This window comes from Coccidioides immitis, assembly GCF_000149335.2.
Source record: "Coccidioides immitis RS genomic scaffold supercont3.3, whole genome shotgun sequence".
Taxonomy (NCBI): domain Eukaryota; kingdom Fungi; phylum Ascomycota; class Eurotiomycetes; order Onygenales; family Onygenaceae; genus Coccidioides; species Coccidioides immitis.
The window spans coordinates 3239376-3259853 of NW_004504308.1; the positions used below are offsets into that span (position 1 = coordinate 3239376).

The window sequence follows — 20478 nt, forward strand, 5'->3', positions numbered from 1 at the left end:
GTCCATCCTTCGCTTGTATATGATACTAGCACCACCTTCTTTGTGAATTTTCTTTTGTTGTTTTTCCTGTCTTGAATGGGTAGTTTGTCCTTTGCATTTTTCCCTTTTGACAACAAGGTATAGAGATACATGTGGGCAGGTGTACATTTTCTTTATCCGACGGGACGGGGCGGGCGGATCGGGAGGCAATGGAGAAAACAAGGAGTTAAATGGCGCCTTTGATCTGCTTCTTGTTGATGATCTGTTTCACTCTAACTTGCACATTCTTCTTATATTGGCCTGCGTTTAACAGGCAGTTTCCAGGGCTATTTGGACATCTGAACATTTGTCTTGTTCTCCTTTAGAAGCAAGAATTATATAGAAAAGACTTACCGGCGCAAGAATATCAACTTGGAAAGTCCCAAATCATGGAGCAACTGATGGTGGTCTTGCATGATCTTTAAACAAAGCATCCTGTCATTCGTGTCACCATCATCGACGTCGAAGAGTAACTTTACCCGTCAAAAAAGCCTCGGTAGTCAACCAACGACAAACAGGTTAAGATTCCAGGCGAGTTCCTCAACTTCCCCACGTCGTCCTCCTCCTCACTGTCCTCTGACTTGTGAGTAGCCTCCTTAAAGGCAACGCTACTAAATCTGTCAAGTTCTACGCGGCGGAGAAATTCTTCTTGCATTGGCTTGACCAATTGTGTCCGTCACTTATATCCAAGGGTGCGACTGGTGACCTGCGGACGCGCTTCGTTCGTTAATTGCCTACTTCTTCCCTCCCTTTCTTTATTCATTTATTCCTATGCTGATGGGTCTTGATGATTCAAGGAACATTTCCACCACAGTCTTACCTAAGTCCTACATACAGCCTCCGTGCAATGACAAAGAAGGTATCCTGCTGAGCACCGGGTGTATATGATGGAAGACTTGACTTTGACCCCCTGATAAGGCTGCGTCTCTTTAAGTGTCTGTAACACCGGGGGGAGTGCTAGGCTGTGCTATTTGCTGATTTGCTTTCCCGGTCCTGGTTACTCCATATTGTGCTCCATGCGTACCCTATTGGTCATCAAAGGGTGGCAACAAGGATTGTCCTGGCCAAATCATCCCCATCTATTCCGTCGGCCTTATGATGCGATGATACGTGATCAGTTGAGCGGATATTTCATACGGTCCTGCTGGTTAGTGGAAGCTGAAAGGGAATAAATAATCTCTCACAATATTCCGTACGTAACGGTATCTCAAATAAAATATTGGTGAACCTTATCGATTGACTGAGAGCCGGCAATAACAACAATGAATCGGCCGAATTGCTGCTCCGCTCATAGTCAATTGGATCGCCCTTCAACTATTTTGCGGTTGGGCCCGACCTCTGCTCGAGATTCATTATCTTCAAGACGACCCCCGATGACTCGTCAGTGAGAAAGGCCTCAATCTAGACTGGACATCAGTCACAATAAGTGATAGCACTCATAAGCCCCCAGTCAGTGAGGTCACCATATCACGGTAGATATGGTCCAAATTTGATATTATATTTGGCAAGGATCTCGACTCATATTCGCTATGGCTACCGGGAACCTTTGGTTTGAAGATGGAGAAGTATTAATTGTTAATGATTAAAATTATTAGGAAAATTGAGGCACGCTATGCAATAGCTGCCATTGTCCCGAATGACCATATGCCGGTCAGGCGACACCTTTGAGGCCTCAACCTGGTTTCAAGCCCAGGCCAAATCAGCAAACCAAATCCATCGCGGTATCCTCGAAGGCAAGAACCCATCTGCAGTATCCACTTGCACTCAGGAGAAGATGGAGTGCAATTTCTTAGGACATTTCCCGTTTTGATATCCGGCGATCTTTGGCATCAGAGGCTAGTTGCACTTTCAGCGGCTTATCCAGGCATTAATCCCGACCCGTGTGCACATGGCATTTTTATGTAGCGTTTTCAATGCCTCAAGAACCTGCTTCGAGATATGTTGGAACACCCTTCCACTCGTTGAACCCCTTGGCATTTGAAGAGGTGAACAGATCATCTTTGAGATACTTCAGCACTGTAGCGGGCGGGATCTGCTGATTTGACCATCGCACCAGTCAAATCGACCGCGACAGGTTGCCCGACCTTGTCCTAGCTGCCGAAACGGTAGTACGGTACTGTGTTAGGGTGGGATGTGCGGCTGTTTGGTGTCCATGCAACATGGAACGGGAGAAGAGAATTTGTGATTTATATGTGTTAAACATACATGCCTTCCCAGTCATAGAAATTCGCCGAGTTCCTTGGTGATGGTATACGTCAACTGCGCCGTTGAGACGCCGGTCCAGTTTCAGGAAAGGAGAAGCTGACGAATTTTGCTGAAATGGCAACAGTCATGCTAGTCTCATGAAGGAGAACTTGAAGCTATAGAAAAGGGAGAAAAGGGCTTGGGGGACAAGCAGATAACAAAATATGCATGATGCAGGTGTAAATTGTCGGCAAGTCCTCCTGAAATTAGGAAAAGGTATGGAGTATACATCGGCTTTTTCTTTTTCTTTTTCCTTTCTTTTTTTTTTTTTTTTTTTTTTGCAGACATCTAGGACTCATTAACCATGGCAAGACAAACAAATAAGCAAACAAAGAGCTCAAGAAAGAGCAGATTTCGAGCTCTGGACTGCTTGAGGCCTGAATTATTGTCATGGTCATGCTACTTTATGCCTCCTCATGATGGATTTTCTAGCAGTTCATCTTTTCCTGAAGTACACTCAGCTGCGACCAGCCTTCCAACAGCGATAGAATATGGAAATCAATTTCTTCAGAGAATCAGTATGACATTGCCATACCTGTTAAACATTATCTTCATCATGGTTTCAGCAATGCGCTTATTCTCCGAATGAGCTTGGTGTACTCCGTGCTCTAGGGAAATTTTAGCCGGCACGCCGCTTATTATGGCGCTTCCCGGGGCCATTCACCAGAACGCCGGGGCAGTGAGCCTCGGCATCTTCCCCGCGTGCGCGATAACCAAGCTTTATCAGAATTTCAGCGACAAGACCATTTAAGGGCGAGCGGCAACTTCGATCTGAGGTAAAAACGGGAAAGGGAAGAAACATCAGCTTCAATTATTTTCATTCAAGAAATTTTTAGAATTCTTTCAGCGGAAACAACTCGGGAAGAATGCGCGCGATTCAAGTGAGAGAATACGTCAAGGTAAGCACATCAGTTCCCGAGCGTGCGTACACGGGAATGATTGCACCATTGCAATCCCGGGATGCATCTGAAAAAGCATTGTCCTAATAACTTTTTAACGTAGGGACCCCTTGACCTTACGGTCACAACCCTGCCGATTCCCTCTCCTTCCCCAGATCAATACTTGATCCAAGTCCATTCCGCTGGAACCAACTTCTTCGATCTTCTCCAGATTCAAGGCAAATACCAGAATCAGCCGCCACTTCCATGGATTTCCGGCGCGGAGTTTGCGGGCACAGTCCTCAGTACCCCTAGCGGCAACAAATCTCCGAAATACAAAGTTGGTGATCGCGTCTTTGGCGCCAGCCAAGGCGCATATGCTACACACATAGTAGCAACGGAGCGCTCGTTACTCCCCGTTCCAGAGGGATGGAGCTTCGAAGATGCCGCAGGGCTATTTATCACAGCGCCCACTTCATATGGTGGCCTTGTACATCGTGCCAACGTGCAGAAGGGTGAATGGGTCCTTGTTCACGCGGCTGCGGGTGGCGTTGGGCTCGCCGCAGTGCAAATTGCCAAGGCGAAAGGGGCTACAGTAATCGCTACAGCGGGAACGGAGAGGAAACGACAGGTTGCCAAGAGTTTTGGAGCCGATTACACGATCAATTATCGGGAACCCAAATGGCCTGATGCCGTGAAGAAGCTTTGTGCGCAACACCGAACAGGTAATGGAAAGGCTGGCGTCGATATTGTGTACGATCCTGTTGGTATGATCGATCAGAGCCTAAAGTGCGTAGCCTGGAATGCACGATTGCTCGTTATCGGATTTGCGGCAGGAAGTATCGAGAAGGTCGCGTTGAACCGTGTACTGTTGAAAAATGTAAGTCTTGTTGGGCTGCACTGGGGCCAGTATGCAAATTTCGAAAAAGAAACCGTCGGTGTCGTCTGGAAGGGAATATTTGACTTGGTGAAGGAAGGAAAGTTTAAAGGGACCAGCTTCAAAGACGAAACCTTTGTTGGCCTCGAGTCCGTACCGAGGGCGTTACAAGCTCTTGGGGGTAGGGAAACATGGGGAAAGGTGGTTGTTAAAGTTCCTGACGAGGAACAATCCGGGGCCAAATCAAGCAAGCTGTGATGATTTTTCTGAGATATGCGCCATATAGAACTTGTGTTTTCATAGCTGGATGTGTATATATATACAAAATTAGACTGGAATTGGATTGGCAAAACCAGACATACGATTGCTTGGAATGTAGAAGCGCAAGGAGTCATGCTCTCTATGGGATTTGGTCCCGCGAAGGACCAAGAAGAGCAAATAGCACGAACTATGAAGGCTCTTAATGGAATCGATTTGCTAGAGACATTTCAATTCCATTTTTATTCTCGCAACTCGAAAGACCACTATTCACAAAAGGGGTCTGCCTTTGTTTCTCACCCAGCTCCAGCTTACACGTGCACAAAACGGGCAGATGTGTTCGCTGTCCTTTCAAATGAAAGGGCTCGTAAGGACGCTGTCCCTTTAGCCGCTCCACTCAACGAGCAGAAGGTAATGGGAAACCTGCGTTAGAGCAGCCGAGTTTGAAGAATTGCTCCTATGTGTAAAGATATTCGATGATCGTGTGATCGCAACAACCCTCATAAAGGCTACTGCATTCGCTTTTGTTGGCTATTGAAATCGATTCCATGGAAGATGTATACGACTCAGCGTCAGTTATCGGGGAAGGCTACTCCGTACTTTTGCGACATTTGTACTCCGTAGTGAATTGAAAGGTTCGGTTGGCTTGCTAGAGACGTCAGTGATTCGCAGCAAGTCAAGAATAAGAAGAGAGCTTGAAAGATGTGATAATTACGCCTAATCAGAGTCGGCACATCGTCACTGGCTCAGTAAGCCAGCAGCGTGAGTCCCGTCAGTCAGTGCAGAGACAAAAACAAATTGAATTTTTCGTCCGCAAAGGCGACGAGAGATTGATTTGGAAGAAATGACATGTTTGTTCTGTTTGTAACTTATTATTGCCACATCGACACGACAAACTACCCATGCTTGAAGTCTTCAACAGGACAGAATAACGACGGTCAAGAAGTCTTTAATGCAACATCTTGTGGTGGGCTATGTGAAAATTTCTGGGGTTTTGCTCAATCAACCAATTTGTGGAGTGTTTTACTGCACTTGAAGATGTCAGGGGACTGACTATCTTTCTTGTCATCCTTAGACCTTTACATTGACGGCACTTTTCTCTCCCCTACGCGAAGCAGCTCCTATTTTGTGTATTTCTTTAGTCCATAATTCTATTTTCTGTATCCTTGAGGGTACCTTTTGATAAGGAGCTCGACGATGATGTTTCGAAAAAGCATCATCGTCCCCTGGGTCAACGATCTGCATAACGTCCAAGTTATTCGCCCTCAAGTAACTCGGTTATCCTTGAGGGAAAATTGCTCTATGCCAGCCTATTTGAGAGCGGGGCATCCATACGTTTATACCAAGCCGTTGCGAACATTCTTGAATTAGGCATTCTCTACTCCGTACTGAGCCTCCCATTCTCAATCAAGCAATCAACGGTTCATCCATGCACTTCGAGAGATTTTCTTGTTTGCTCAGCACCTCGACTTCAGGGCCTTCATCTAAAACTGATGCCGTTATCCCGAGCATCTGTGCTTACAGCCTCGGTCTCGAGTATGGCTTTACCTTACTCTAGGGAACTATGTGCCGCCAAGGCCTTGACGGGATGAATTTCCTTCGGCTTTATAAACCAGCAGAAAGTTATTTTAGCGGTCCGCATAAGTCCTGATACCTGGCAGTTAGATATCCCCGTTTTTTACTTAGCCATGTTGAGATACACTGCCCCACCCACCCAAAAAAGGTCACTAAATCGCACTGTCTAAGAGGGTAGCAGGTAGCGTACCTTATTGCATGTGAAATGATGCACCTCCCTGCTTGTGGCCGTTGACCTTGTTAAATATGATCGAGCGCGTCGATAAGCCATAGAAGTGAGTAAGGTAGATTCCATACTGGCGGACATCCAACTACTTAACCTTTACCATCTTCCTGTGAGAGCTCGAGTTAAAAGTGACAAGGGAATGATATGATTCAGAATCGAACTGCTTTCAAAACCACTGACGGCAAACACCTGGCAATCTGGTATTTATCCTAGTCGCTAAGCATGTCCACATGCTTCCTCGACATCAATCCGATGATGTAGATCAAAGCCTGTGGATTATATTTCTTTTAAGCACGAAAGAGCCTCATAAGGTACGTATATACAACATAAGTTTGCTTACTCGACGATCACACTCTAACTCGGCTATGCCTCAGACCATCCCTATTTGTATATTCAACCATCTATGACCAATTTTTTGTGGTGAAGACGGGAAGAAATACGAGGGATCCCTCTTCACCTGATGTGCCCCCGCAAGCAGGGCGCATGCATTCGAGGTTGAATTTTCCCTGTATGGGCTGCACAGAGTATTCGTTTTCTATATTGAATTGGAGCCAGATTACGGGGTATGCGGGTCTCGATGGAGGTCAAGTGTGGGGATAACAATCTTTTTCGTGGCCGCCTTGCCCGATCACTCGGGTGGTCGCTGTGTTGGCCTTTCAGGGGGAACTATTTTGATTTTGTTGAGCAGTGGGCTGCAATGATGAAGCTGTTACTCCCTACAATCTCTAGTGATCTATCGAGAAGTCGGGATAGTCCAGGCGTTAAAAAGGATCTTGTTTCCAAGCAGCGTCTATGGACTACTCGCATGCCTACAGCGGTGCAATTTGTCGGTATTCAGCCCCGAAATGGAGCATAAAGTTCAACCTGAGATGGTCATGACAGGCTTAACCACATGGCTGACGCTGATGGCCCTTCAAAAGGCCTTGTTTCATGCATGAGCAACTTGAAAATCTGCCTCTGCAATCTGTACTCCGTAGTTGGTGCCAAATCCTAGCACCTGATCATCACACATATGTATGTAGAACAGTCAGTAGAGTTGTTTTTAACTTGAATGGTAACTTATTGACAAGCTAGCGGTGCTGTTTGACATTTTCTGGAATCCGAATTGGAAGCTTGGCCGTCATCACCCGCGATACGCCCCCGTGTTGCGCTTGGCCAGGTTCAACCTTGCGCTTCGCCACGCCGCGGTAAGTTTGAGCTTCGGAGGAACAAAGAGAGTTGAGTTTGCATCGCCGCCTTGGCCGCAAGCTGTCCGCAACACGGCCCTGTCTTGACCGCTCACTGAGCGAGAGCTTTGTTTTGTCATTTAAAAACAGGCATTGCTTGTTGTTTCCAACAACATATCCTGCTTTACTGTCCACAATTTGCTCATCAGGGTGCAACATATGAACGAACATTTTTCTTTTTCCTTTTTTTTTTTTCCAAGTAACTACATATTCTGTGGCTGTAGGATTGGAGTGCTTACGATTCTTGCAAAACCATTGGGCGCATACTTGCATGCCGCGCGCATACGCGAAATACTGACAGTATGAAAATAAAATCGAGCTTTACGCTTGGCTTGCTCCTATTCCTCTCTTCCTCGCTCTCCGTCACATCACGCAGAGTCCTCCGGACGGACCTCAGTCGAACAGAAGCTGAGGCAAGCGGCCACTATGCGCCCGTGATCGACGCTCCTAAACTGCCTGTGTTGGAGAAGCGAAGGGGTGGCGGAGGTGGAGGAGGAGGACGAGGTGGAGGAGGAGGAGCACGAGGTGGAGGAGGACGAGGTGGAGGCGGAGGCCGCAGCGGTGGAGGATCTGGAGGTCGTTCGGGGGGTGGTGGGCGTGGCGGAAGCCCCGGCGGCAGAGGTGGTGCTAGTAGCCCGGGTAGTAGACCGTCAAGGTGCGTTATTCTAGTCCTACAAAGGCTCGATCAGTGCGATAGATTTGGACTTCGAAAAGCTGACGATGGATTATTTCCGCATTCCAGCAATGCCGGTGGCACGTCGCCCGGAGGATCCGGTAGCCCTCGTAGTTACGGCGGCGGCAACAATTACGCCGGAGGTGCGGAAGTTCCCTACACAGCTGGCAGGCGATCTCCAACCGGTTTATTGCCATTTTTCCTCCCAGTGGCGCTGCTCGCCTTTTTCCCGGGGCTTTGGCTATTCGGAGCCTACGCCTATCAGTCCAATCATGACTTCAACTGGCGCAATCGCACGAGTGGCATGGACGAGAACATCCCGATCATCTGCCTGTGCCAACAATACTCCGTGTGCGGATGCGATGATAATAACAATAGCACCTATATCCAGTCCATACTCAACGACACAGATCAGAACGGGCTGCCACGCAATTCTTCCATCGTCAAGACTGTGGAGGTCAACGGCACAACAAGAATTTATATTAATGGCACTCTGCCCAACGGGACTACCGCTCCCTCCGGAGAATCGACCAACATGGCCCCCGGGCTTATGTTGCCGCATCTTCTGAAGTTGAGCGGTTATTGGTCCATGGTAGCAATCGTCCTGGCGACTGTGACGCTCCTCTAAGTCAGAACTCGAGGCATGTAACTACGCGATAGGGAGGGGATTTGATGTTTTATTTCTTGTTTATTTTGCTGTGCTCCGTCCTACGTTCGCCAGATACGATACCCGCGCTTTCGCTAAATGGCTTATACCCATTTTTTTTTTTTTTTTTTTTTTGGGCAGAGGCAACTCGGCTTGCAGTCGCATTCGAAATGTTGTCTCCATGCTTGTGATTTTTTGGATCCTGCTTCGTCGCCTTAATCTGATGCAAGGATAGTAAACAAGGTGGTGTCGGGTCTTGTACATATGTATTATTATGATGCTCCTCATGATCACGTCGAGCAGTATATTGCTATGGTTAATGATATTCACAGTAGTCAGATGATGCAAAATTAGCTTTAAACAACCGCTGTTGAAGTTGGGATAGCATTTGGCTATAGGCAGAGGGGAGCTGGTAATATACATGCATAAGGAAGCCAATTACAATACATTCACGGTGCCCCAATGCGACAAAGAGACCTTCATAAGTCCCGAAGTAGAACTGGATGTCCTCCCTGTACTCCAAACTAAAAATCAAATGAAAAGGATCTAGTCTTTTAGGGTAGCCTCGTATCTGAACAGAAGAAGATGGTTAGCATAGGAGTGTGAGGAACAATGAACAGAAAGCCCGAAAGCATACCTCTTTCCTCTAAAACCCCAAACACCCCAGTTTCCGGCAGAGACATCATGCGGATCTAAATCGTTCAGATCCCATCTCAAGCTCCGGAACCTATTCTCTCCCGGCTCAAGGAGGATATCGAATTCACCGGCACATTTCTCTGTCACCCAATTCAGGTCTCTCTGCATATCCCATTCAGTGTATCCCGTGCAGAGAATGGGTACTTTTGTTTCAAGGAGGTGGGGCAATGTTTCTTCCCACTCGTGTGAGCTTGCAGGGTGACCCAGACCAGGATGGAAAAGCATGAAGCAGTCAAAGTAAGGATCATAGGGCTGGAACATGTTTGCGCGATGCATGGTATGGAAGTAGTCCACATATGTTGTTATCTTGAGTTGCGGTCCTAAACGGTCTTCTACGATGCCGCCGAAGGGATTGCTCGGAGTTCGTTCCGGGAGTGGGAATTCGTCATCTCTGTTTGCCATGCTTTCCGGGCCGATGAAGATGAGATTGATGCTTGCTCTTGGGAAGAGGTATGTGAGCTGTAACCAGACGTCTCGTGGAAGAGAGGACTCGGCACGGGCTCCGAGAACGAATATTCTAACTGGCGGAGCATGGAGTCGTAGGCCCGACATATCCGTTCCTTCACCTGTTTTCGGCGGATGAAGGGTATATCGGAGGGCTGATTTCTACATTAGTAACTTCATAAACAGGGTACTGGCTTTGCTATTGCGTATACTAACCAGCAAGACTCTTTAATCCCTCTGTCGTGAGTCTCCCATTGTTCCGAATATCATAGGGGCTTAGCTCATGCAATACACTCGCAATAGTCACCGGATATGTCAATAGTCTCGTAACCTGCCGCATACACCTATCATCATTTACCGCATTAAACTCCCTCGTATACAAGAATGTATCCCAATTCGTCATATTAACTACGAAATCGTCATCCTGTCGGCCGGGATAGTCAAACTCTGTAAAAAATCGACCCGAAACCAAATCATGGTCGTCCTCATTGATTTGTCGAATTGTCTCGCACACTTCCAAATGTGCTTCGAAATCATCCATCCAGTGCTCTTCACAGCAGTATACCGGGACCCCACAGTCGGGACATTCGAACTGTGCAGGGGCTGGCTCTTGACTGGTTGCGTCGGAGGTTTTCCTAGACTCGGAGTCATGCGGAGACTGCGGAACGCGTGTTTGCCGGTGGTTGGGATGAGGACAAAATGCATTTTGCTTGATGAATGCCGCGCGACGTCTGATCTCCGGAGAAGGAGAGTTTGTATAGGAGTGGAAGAGGTTATTCGCACGGAGGATGGGCCGCTCGAACTCAGATCTGGACGCCTGACGTTTTGTCTGGATTTGAGAAGAGGGTGCATCGGTAGCTTGAGATCTGGAAGCAGACGCGATTCCTTTTATCTGGCCCTGAACGTTGACATATCCATGCTTGATGCTGGGCTGGAGCTTTCGGCGTCCAGAGAAAATGGTGTTCGAGTGATAAGACCGGGTGTTAGGGATCGATTTCATCCTGGCTGTGGGAACATGGCTTCTGATTCCAAGGCGGAGCGCCTGAGCACACCTTTGACAGGTGAATTCTACCACCATTGTCATGGAATTGTTGAGTGTGGTAATTGACCGATATTCACCCACTTTTTCTTTGCGACGATATTCAGCAGATCTCAGGTCGGCCCAGAGCATGATCACGTGACACTTCTGTTGGCTGCCCGGCAAGCCCCGAGCTGGGCCAGATTGTAAGCTCAATTCTGTAGACAAAGCACCGTTCAAGTCCACAACGATGAGATGGGTATTGACCTATATACGTGCTATGTTATATTAGCCGAATGGGCCATGTATCTGTCACTCAAGTTCGCCAATTGCGGTTCACAAAATGGCTTCACGAAAACGGTGCCCATGCTATGACTACCACAGAATGCAATCTCGCAGAAACCCATTCCGTAGGGCAACAATAAATCCCTCTGGACAGTGTTTCTTAAAAAATATCTTCACACAAGCTCCAATCACCCGTATCTCTACATTTCCAGTATTTTCCGCCATAAACCCAGTATTCTTCCCCAGTGACGCCACATCTGCCCTTGCTGAACCATTTGGGGACGAATTCCTCGCCCTTGGCCTCACGTTTTCTGCGCTTAGCTCTTTGTTTCTCTTCGACACGGTGTTTTTCTGTGGCTGCAAAGTCATATTCGCCGTCTTCCATGGCACGTTGATCTGGCCGTAGACGGGTATCTGTAGGAGGTAAAAATGGTCTTAAGCTCTCTGGTATCGCGTTAAGAGTGACAACGAAAGGTGTGAGGTTAAACGGAATCCCAGTCGGCCGTGGATTCGCTTGCCAAACTAAGAAGGCTTGCGCTGAATCCGGATTGGCCGATGCGTCGTTTTGCGGTGCTGACACTGGTTCGTGATATCCTGGTGTGTGTCGTGCATAAATTTTGTCGTTCCAACGCCCGCCAATACTCCATTTTGGAACACCATCCCGATCTAAAACTTTGCCGGTAACCTGGTAGGCGGATGATGCCGTCCAGCCACGTGGCTTGAAGTCCAGGTTGCAAACCTCACCGGTTGTCCAGTTCTTGATCGTCATCGGACCATAGTTGTCCACGGTCGGGCTCCCAGTAATAATGCCAATTACCGAGGAAGTGACTTTTTTCCAAGTGTAAAGCTCTTCGCCACCAGTAACCGGGCGCAGTTTCAAAAACCAAGTACCCAACGGATTGATATCAAAAGATTTACCGTAAAACTTTGACTTTACAGCTGATTCGCCCTGGAGACAAATATGTTAAGGCGTGTCTCCTATAGGTAGCATAAAAGAGACACTCACGTAATAATCCCATTTGGCCGACTCTGCGTAGGCGGCACCAATCGGTGGATGATGACTGACTTGTTCGATGAAGAAGCGGAAACCTTTGTCTGGCCGTACGTACTCATAGGTTTCCCCAAGAAGTGGGTTGAATGGCTTAGCAACACGTCCAATTGTCGAAGCATACTCACTGGCCGCAAATGCGGCAACGTAAATCATACGCTCTAAAGAATTGGCCCGATCGGCGGCGACATCGAGGAGATCGGTGTATTCCATGTCTTCTGCCACACGCTGAAGTAACGAGGTGGGCTCATTGAATGAAACAGGGAGCGTCATTTTGGTCATGTCCTTTCCAATCATCGATTTAAGAATGCCCTAAAATGATCAAATGTGAGTAGGATAGCCAGATGAAGTGTCAAGTTTGGCTTACCCAGAGCGAAATTTTTGGTCGATTGTCATCGTCCATTTTTAGACGTTTGCGTATTGGGTCCTCATATCCCTTGTATGACGGCTCAATCTCTAATTGTTTTAGAGCTCGAACATCAGAATCGGCAGGCGGTACCTCTTCCGGCTTTGGAGGAATAACAACTTCAACCTCGCCAGCATCAATTGCGTCGAAGAACTCTTCCTCTTCCTCCTCACTCTCTGACAGAGCACTTATTTCATCCAAGATCGACCTCCTACGCACCAGTTCATGACCACTTGGCTTAGACTGAATTGATTCTTTGTCCAAAGCCAGTTCCTTAACAACCTCGACCACGTCTGATATCTGGACGTGTGAAGGACCTGAGCTGGGGACTGTAGATGCGCTTTCTAAGGCCTCTTTTAAAGCCTTCTTTGTTCGTTTGCGTTTGTCTTCTGACTCTCCCATTCTATTCTGAAGCTCCTCGTGCTCTTGCGCTATACGAGCCATGCTATCTTCCCACATTTTCCGCGCATCGGCTTCTCTCTCCAGGCGATATTGCCAGTAAGCATCGCGATCTCGTGAGATCTTAAGTAGATCAAGTACAAGGGAGTTCAAATTGCTAACTGCTCCTTCATAGGTAGTTAAGGCTTGGGTTATAGACGGATCTGAAATTGTCGTATTAGGACTTTTCTCCTTTTCGGCCTGTAACGCAGCTGAGACAGTTCCCAAGAGATCTAGTTGCAGTTTCACAGACTGTGCTGTAATGTTGAACGCGTCCTTGTTCGATGGTTTGACTTCCCGACTGCTATCGTAATCACCATAGTCGTCATCATCCACATCGCCTTCAGCGGGTATAGTGGCTTGACTGATAATACGGTCGATAGTAGGCTGCGAGTACGTGGGATCAAGGGCAATGGAGACCGACCCTTCTTCATCCCCGACGCCGCTTTCTGAGGCGCCTCTGGAAGGCTGGAGACTTAGTTTCGATCCGCTAGGTGTGAGGCCCAAGGACGGAGGGGCGAGTGTTTTCCCGTTGCCCTTGCCACTGGTGAAACTTCCCGTGTCGGTTTGATTATCCTGTACCTGTCCAAATTGGTCCATCCTTGCCTGTCGTAGAACCTCAGCATCTCTCGTCCGTCGCCGGTCGTCTTCCTTCGCTTCATCCTTTGCCCACTGAATGGCATTATTCAATGCCCAAAACCACCTCTTGGCTTCCACAACGTGATTCGCCTTCAGGTGATACTTGACAGAGGATTTTCCTTGAATCTCAAATCGGGTCTTGTCCTGGGGATCCATATTAAGCTTTGCAATACGCATATTGATCGCGCCACGACATGCAGAGCCAGCGTCATCTACCATATGTTAGCGTACCTTTCACCTACGTCGAAGCACACAACCAACCCTGATGTTTGTAGTAGCTCATAACCCCATCCTCCAACACAAACCATCTTAATTTGTAACCTCCGGTATAATTTGTCCACTTTTTGAGGTACCCTTTCATTTCACGGGCGTCTTTCCCTCCAATGCTCACATCACCACCATGCCCAGAACTACTTCCCAGAATGGACCTTTCCTGGATTCCCTGCTGAGCGATAACGGCAGCTGGTGACCTCTTCACGATGGCTTTTGTACGATCATCCTTTGTGACATCCTGTGGAAGCTTTCCCTTTCTATCACGGCGAAAAGGATCGGCGCCATTCATCAGCAGGATCTGGATTAGCCTTGAATCCTTCTTCCTTGTCGCTTCATGCAGCAAGGTTCCACCGGTCAAGGCTGTCGTGCGATCTGTCACAAGGTCCAAGCTATTCACATCGACCGTTCCTTGAACTCGTGGGTCGACCAGCAAATTTTCCAATCCCTCGTAATCACCCTGTGCCACTAGGCACTGGATCTCTCGAGTCTTCGCTTCTATAAATAGCGATCGGGAAAGCTGGAGCTGCTGGAAAATTTCGGGCGTCCGGGCGAGGTCAAGAGGAGTCTGGCCATGGAAGTTTGCGATACCGTCATTGATATCTGGACGATCCAGCAATTCTTTCACAATTGATAGTCGTCCCAACTGCGCTGCCAAGTGAAGAGGGGTGTTTCCATCACGATCCCTAGCATTCACATCAACGTCACCATTCGAAAGTACATATTCAACGACTTGAGGCTCTGCACATTGGATTGCTAGGTGAAGGATGCTTGTTCCTAGCGCTATGGTGTTTTGTGTTTCAGAATCTCGACACTCCTTGATTGCCTTCGATATGGCTGTTGTGTCTCCATCGCGTAGGATCTCAAACAACCGAAAGGTCCGTACGGATTGCTCTATCGACAGAGCACCACCCGCTGGGACATTTGATGTGGAAGCTGTGTTCATATCCAACCTGTCTCTTAAATCTGTAGGATTCTCGGGGCTCTCGCACGGCAATTTATTGCTGCTCTGGCTGCTCGTGGCCTCCGCCTCTGCTTTTCGCCTTGATGGCCGTAGGTAACTCATTGACGCAGAGTACGAATGGCGGGACTCGTGAACAGGGGAGGGGGAGGTCGATATCGGTGAACCGGGGTCTAGATTTGAGTGCTTATCATCGTTACCATCGTCACTCTTTGACTTATCGCGATGGAGAATGGAGAGAGCCAGCGCACTCTTTGAGCGCTTGTGCCTATAAGATGGAAGCTGAGTAAGTTTGGAGCCATGGGTCAAGCCGGGTTAGGACCTAAGGACCTCTGTGGCACAATACAGGTAGTTCCGAAGGACACGAACGACGGAATGCAGAAAGAAAAGAACTGGGCATTACCCTTCATGTTTGTCTCCCATCTTCGCCGTTTCCACAGGGATTCACCCTCGGATCCCGTATTTGCGGTTCAGACACAACTTCTGCGAAGGCAAGCAAAGGTCATAAAGGCGGAGGGCGGCCACAACGGTCGGATAAACGGGTAAACGGGTAAAGTCGAGGATTGAAATATCCCCAAAGAGGTGGTATCCTTGCAAAATCAAAAGCACAGAAGGGATAAATGGATTGATTCCATGCTGAGAATGCTTACAAGTATGGCCTAGAAGTAACTGCGATCGGGTGGTGATGGTAAGGGGGGCGAGGCCTTGGCGGTTAAGTCTGGATTGCTGGCGCTGCGCGTTTGACGATGAAGCGCCTGCGGAGCCGATCAATAACAGCCGCCAAGTTTCGTGAGCATGGCCGCTCTTGAACCAGAAGCCGTCGAATGGTCAAAGAAGGTTCACAGCTGCGTCCACCGTATGGAATGAATGCTTCGGAGTATGCCGTCCCATTTGGTCCTCCGATCTCGATGGTTAACTATGCGATTGAACTACACATTAACTACGAAATATACAGAGCACTCGTAGTTGCCGACAAGCACTGTGCCCGCATAATCATGCCTAATCAATGTAAAATCCACGAGTTTGAATCAGGATTTATTTACACACAGTCAAGAATAGAAGATGGCCGCGTTTATTTCGTGTTGTCGACAGGGCCGTGAGGGAAACGTTTGACTTGCAGGGCGCCTTTTCCGGTTCTCGCGAACTTTCACCTCCGCTCCCCACTCACCAAGAGAACAGCGCTCCCAAGCTGCCTCCTCAAATCCTCCTTCTCCACGTCGTGTGTATCTTCAACTTCCCCCCATTGCTCGGTCTGCCATTTAACCTCGAGACTCGATACCTCGGCGGCTTTCTCAATGCCAAAGGTTCTCCTTCCCCCCGGCTGGAGATCGCGGAAATGCTCGCTCCATTCGACAACGAGCCGCACCCCGATTAGCAAACTCTTGCTGGCAAGGACAGCTCTCTCTAAACCCGCCAATTCATATGCCGGAAGGCCGGTGATCCATCCGCGAATCACCTCCTTCGTCATCTGGGGTTGGGAAACTGGCAGGATGCTATCCTCTTCGAGAACGGGTTTGATTTCAATCCCTGGCCATACGACGGTTGTTAAAAATCCGATGATCGGCTGAGCGGTGCGGATCTGTAAATCTCGGAGCGATCTAGGAGCTTCTTCAGCTCCCTCTGTGCTGTCAATGTCGTAGGGCCCTTTCTGCGGTGCCCAGCTCAGAAGGGTATCGGTGTCAAGGTATCTCATCAATGTTCGCATAATCTCGTTTCGGATAGTACTCTCGCCCCGTGAGTCCTGTTGAACAATGTCTTCAGCTCGTGCAGTGAGAGAAGTCAAGGGGATTAAGTGATGTCTCAGAGCTTGTTGAGCCGACACGAGTTGGTCCCATTCGAGCGCTATCGCATGTGCAAGATGAGGTTTCGAACGTGGTATATTCAGGATAGTTTTGGCCGGGGTACGTATCGGTCGAGAATCTAAAAGGACCTGGTAACCCTCTATATACCGACCAGTCAGTTTAAAACCGTGCGTCCTAAATTAATACTTAGAGTTATAGAGTTCGCTTCACCGGCTGCTTCTTTCACGTGGACATCTTTCCAGAACCGTTTTCGCAGAGGACCTGCTGCTCCTCCTTTCGCCGCTGATGTATCCTTGTCTTGTCTTAACAATTCCGATTGTTTCCTGCGTCGTTCAATCCGTTCATTATACTCCGGTGACGGGACTGGAGCTTTTGGGGGAGGCCCGTGAACATTTATCGGATGCGCTACGGCAGACTTAAAAGTTGAGGAATGGACAGCCCGGGCGCGTGTAGTTTCTGCCCTTATTCCCGTTAAAATATAGGAAGGCCGGGCCCATATAGAAGATGTTCTCTGCAAAACTTTCATTGTCTATAACAAATTAAAATATTCTGAGCTTGCTGAAATGTCGTTGCGCACATCTTGGGTTCATCCCGTCCACTCCAGCCAGCAGCCGGAAAAACATAAGTGCGGGTCTAGATCTGACCTCACCTAGTTAGGTACCTTAAAATCTTCTGGCGAGTGCTCCAGAGAACTCCTAACATTGATATGCGTTTTCTTAATACTACGTTAGACACTGACAACTATTTTCTGATAAACTGACTGGCTTGATGCTATGTACGCATAAATTATGTACAGTACCACAGCGACAAACATTGCCAGTAGCATGGTGCAGCGATCCTCTGCCTGAGAAATTTTCTCAGGGCAATGGTTGAGACGAAAGATTATTGACATGTGCTTTAAAGGCGAAGTCGCTTTTCCATTTCTAGATGATCCACTCCAGATAAGATATCATTTGTCGAGCATGCTTGCAGGCTACAGAGAGCGCCTTATTTTTCTCTCCTTATGATTCCATGAAGGCATATCCCTGGAGGAGATCTTATATCGCCGGGCACATTTGACGTTTGAAAATCAACGCAGCTCTTTTTCCACTGACCTGAGGGCTATTCTAGGAAATAGACTTGAGTCTACTCCGTACATGGTAGTTTAAATCCCAAACACTCGACCCCACGTCTGAGTGATTTACATAAGGATGCAAGTAGCCATGCCAAAGCTGCTACGCTTCGACCTTTAAATCTCGCTCGGTTCCGTTGCGTTTACAGTACAGGTCAGATACTCAAGGATAAGTAGAGACGACGATGTTAGAGGGTTTAAGAATGACTGAGAGCCTGGGGAAGGTAAGGTGAGGGCGCTTTGGTTTGTGCGACGAGCAGCCGGAGTTCTGTGCCTGCAGCTCATTACCAAACAGAAGAGGTACTGAGTATCCGGATGAAGTAAACTGGACAGTTCAAGGATTACCTATCCTCAACATCGTCAGATTGAGACCCCGAAGATTAAGCTGCTTTTAGCAGGAGCAGCGAGTTGCTTCTCGCAGTGATGAACTGCGTTGTCCCACTTGTGATTCCTCATATTATATATTTCGTGATATGGCATTCAATACCTCTCATCAGTCATAACAGACAGAAAATAACCATGGCTTAGCAGCTCTAAGTGTTGTCAATATGCTTGTCTGTAAAGCTGTCCCAGCTCGCATCAGGTTACGGGCTTTGTTGGCAGTTAGGAGTAAAGGAAGACTGGCTATAATAGCTACTCCGGGCCAGCATTCGACATATTTTGAAACGTCTCGATGTCTGAATGCGTCGTGCCGGACTAGGGTTTTTGGACAAGATTGCCCTACGTCAACGAGCCTGCCTGGGGGGAAGTGAGAAAAGTTCCAAACCCAACCAACCGTTTGCGGGACGAGCGGGACGTTTGTTTCAAGTGCTTGGTTTGCGCCACGGAGCTCGGGGGCAAACTGGGATTGGTTGGATTTGTGATTCAGTTTATTATGATCCGTGCCGGCCCTTAGTTGCCCATGGGGTATCACGTTCCCAAAATCTTACGGCATTCACCAGTGGATGTTAAGTATTGGGACCAGCAAGGGGCACCTGGGATGTTGACCACCCTGGCCTCTTCAAGTGCGATATAAGGCAAAACATCCGCTGGGATTTAAAAGAAATTATCATTACGACAAAGGAACACTGCGACCGAGCCAATGAGATGGGAGATACGAAGCAGCATCATACAATGCAAGCAGTGCTACCCCCTTGTTGGCATACAACGGTGCCATCCATCGCTGACCGCCACGATGTCAAAATTTAGTTGACCAGGATAGGGCCTAGCTACCCCTTTCCTTCTGCTTTCCCCGTATCCATTCACATCCGCAGAACCGATTGCTTCTCCAGATCCTACGGCGACAAAGTACCGAGGATGCACGTGGGTAGTTGTCCATCGATACATAGACATGCCTACTTGGCTTCGCTCGCGGTTGTTTCTTGCACTGGACATGGTCAAACGTGGTGTGCCGTCGGCTTGCCGATTCGTACTTTGATTCTGATTTCGCGCCGTGATTCCCAATTGCCGAGCCTCAAGTGACGGATACAAAAGGCTCCTACGTTGGTTGGCCGCCCACTCAAATTATCCGTCAATGCTCCTCGATAATCAAATAAAAAACGTTTCTTGGCCATTCGTAACTGTTCGTCCAGCTCTGAGAAGCACTTTTCCATAAAGAGCAGTTCGTAAAGTGTCGGGCGCTGGAGAGAGCAACACGGAATTTTCTTGGGGGGAGGGTGTGAAGAAAAGCGGGATGCGCACCTTTGGAAAACGTTTTCGACTTTCGGAGAGCCATTGTTTGGAGCACTGCGGACTCCATACATACCTTGCAGCACGCTATTTAGTTTATGCATTTCGGAAATATATTTTTATCCTGCAGCACGGTTAGAGGGGCTAATGCATCAACCGCTTCTCCCCGCCTTAGCTTTCTGTTATAAAACGACGACCGATGCATGACTCCGGTTCGTAAATCAAAGGATATTTAAGGATTGCGCCTGTTGTTTACCCTTTGTGGACAACGAGATCTGGCATATGCCCATTATTGACGTGGTTCTGTTCACCCAGTTATGTTGGATATATGCGAGAGTCGCACATATCAACTGCATGGTGTTGCAGGAGTTGCATAGATGGTACTCCATAGAAGATAGACTTGTTTTTGGGTGGGAAAAAAAAACAAAAAAAGGCAGATGAACCTTGGTGTTGGCCGTTATTGAATGAATGACTTCAGGCGGCGATATGGGATAAGAACCAGAGTTGGAAGCTAATTGGCCGCACGCCGCCGTTAAGAAAAGCAAACAAAGTGTCAAAGCCCGCGGGGCAAATTTTCCAACGATTCGTGCTCCGACGCAGACCGGGAATAATTTCGATTCGATTCTCGGGTTGATTACCAGCATTGGCAGCACAACAAGATCCCGAAAACGGGATTTGGCCGTCGTGACTCCTCGGGTCTCGGTGACTCAAACCGCGGGAGTAATTATTTCGCCTACCCTATTGGAGAACGACTTCATGCTTGGATTTGGTACACATGCATCGGGAACAATCCGTATGCATCGTTAAGTGCTTCCCCGAAGAGTTGGAAGCGAATGACTCGTCTTTGCTGGGTGGCACGTTGAACTTGCGGGGGTGCCCTGAGCGCTGATAAGATGGTGACGCTAATAGGGCGGAGGACAGGTACTCTAATTAAAAGGAAATACCGCGACCTATCAGTGAAAGGAGATGATAATTAAAATGAGGGAAGAGATCTCGTTCATTAGTATGATTTGCGAAAGAATAATATGCTAAATCTCCTTGCGCGCGGATAGGAGGTTACGGGTGGAGCGG

General features: G+C 48.1%; 7 protein-coding genes across 7 annotated transcripts; 4 read left to right on the plus strand and 3 right to left on the minus strand.

The window, feature by feature from the left end:
• The first annotated feature begins 3026 nt into the window (after positions 1-3026).
• On the plus strand, positions 3027-4381 carry CIMG_07730 (alcohol dehydrogenase). Its single transcript, XM_001240566.2, has 2 exons — positions 3027-3161; positions 3265-4381. Exons 1-2 carry the CDS (start codon positions 3129-3131, stop codon positions 4273-4275), a joined length of 1044 nt encoding a protein of 347 aa, XP_001240567.1. The 5' UTR covers positions 3027-3128; the 3' UTR covers positions 4276-4381.
• A 29-nt stretch (positions 4382-4410) lies between these two features.
• Positions 4411-4813, plus strand: CIMG_12008 (uncharacterized protein; the record flags this gene model as incomplete). Its single annotated transcript, XM_012358532.1, has 2 exons — positions 4411-4686; positions 4745-4813. 2 exons carry the CDS (start codon positions 4411-4413, stop codon positions 4811-4813), a joined length of 345 nt encoding a protein of 114 aa, XP_012213955.1.
• A 2791-nt stretch (positions 4814-7604) lies between these two features.
• CIMG_07728 (uncharacterized protein) lies at positions 7605-8603 on the plus strand (the record flags this gene model as incomplete). Its single annotated transcript, XM_001240564.1, has 2 exons — positions 7605-7957; positions 8045-8603. 2 exons carry the CDS (start codon positions 7605-7607, stop codon positions 8601-8603), a joined length of 912 nt encoding a protein of 303 aa, XP_001240565.1.
• A 383-nt stretch (positions 8604-8986) lies between these two features.
• On the minus strand, positions 8987-10932 carry CIMG_07727 (uncharacterized protein; the record flags this gene model as incomplete). The annotated part of the gene is made up of 3 exons (XM_001240563.2): positions 8987-9192; positions 9259-9916; positions 9978-10932. The coding sequence occupies 3 exons, from the start codon at positions 10930-10932 to the stop codon at positions 9168-9170; spliced, it is 1638 nt and encodes a 545-aa protein (XP_001240564.1). The 3' UTR covers positions 8987-9167.
• An 82-nt stretch (positions 10933-11014) lies between these two features.
• On the minus strand, positions 11015-15458 carry CIMG_07726 (oxysterol-binding protein). Its single transcript, XM_001240562.2, has 5 exons — positions 15230-15458; positions 13857-15094; positions 12480-13807; positions 12071-12424; positions 11015-12013 (listed from the first exon to the last, which is right to left on the minus strand). The coding sequence occupies exons 1-5, from the start codon at positions 15247-15249 to the stop codon at positions 11225-11227; spliced, it is 3729 nt and encodes a 1242-aa protein (XP_001240563.1). The 5' UTR covers positions 15250-15458; the 3' UTR covers positions 11015-11224.
• A 238-nt stretch (positions 15459-15696) lies between these two features.
• Positions 15697-17177, minus strand: CIMG_07725 (mitochondrial molecular chaperone). Its single transcript, XM_001240561.2, has 2 exons — positions 16839-17177; positions 15697-16767 (listed from the first exon to the last, which is right to left on the minus strand). Exons 1-2 carry the CDS (start codon positions 17152-17154, stop codon positions 15974-15976), a joined length of 1110 nt encoding a protein of 369 aa, XP_001240562.1. The 5' UTR covers positions 17155-17177; the 3' UTR covers positions 15697-15973.
• A 1643-nt stretch (positions 17178-18820) lies between these two features.
• CIMG_07724 (uncharacterized protein) lies at positions 18821-19200 on the plus strand (the record flags this gene model as incomplete). Its single annotated transcript, XM_001240560.2, has 2 exons — positions 18821-18854; positions 18941-19200. 2 exons carry the CDS (start codon positions 18821-18823, stop codon positions 19198-19200), a joined length of 294 nt encoding a protein of 97 aa, XP_001240561.2.
• Between the last annotated feature and the right edge of the window lie 1278 nt (positions 19201-20478).

Bases quoted from the DNA above. Each gene is read 5' to 3' on its own strand.
- CIMG_07730 (XM_001240566.2), top strand. From the start codon at position 3,129: ATGCGCGCGATTCAAGTGAGAGAATACGTCAAG. The intron at 3,162-3,264 runs GTAAGCACATCA...TTTTTAACGTAG, and splicing joins AAGTGAGAGAATACGTCAAG to GGACCCCTTGACCTTACGGT.
- CIMG_07726 (XM_001240562.2), bottom strand. From the start codon at position 15,249: ATGGGAGACAAACATGAAGG. The intron at 13,808-13,856 runs GTTGGTTGTGTG...AACATATGGTAG, and splicing joins GAGCTACTACAAACATCAGG to ATGACGCTGGCTCTGCATGT. The intron at 12,014-12,070 runs GTGAGTGTCTCT...ATTTGTCTCCAG, and splicing joins CGGCCAAATGGGATTATTAC to GGCGAATCAGCTGTAAAGTC.
- CIMG_07725 (XM_001240561.2), bottom strand. From the start codon at position 17,154: ATGAAAGTTTTGCAGAGAACATCTTCTATATGGGCCCGGCCTTCCTAT. The intron at 16,768-16,838 runs GTGAAGCGAACT...GTCGGTATATAG, and splicing joins CCACGTGAAAGAAGCAGCCG to AGGGTTACCAGGTCCTTTTA.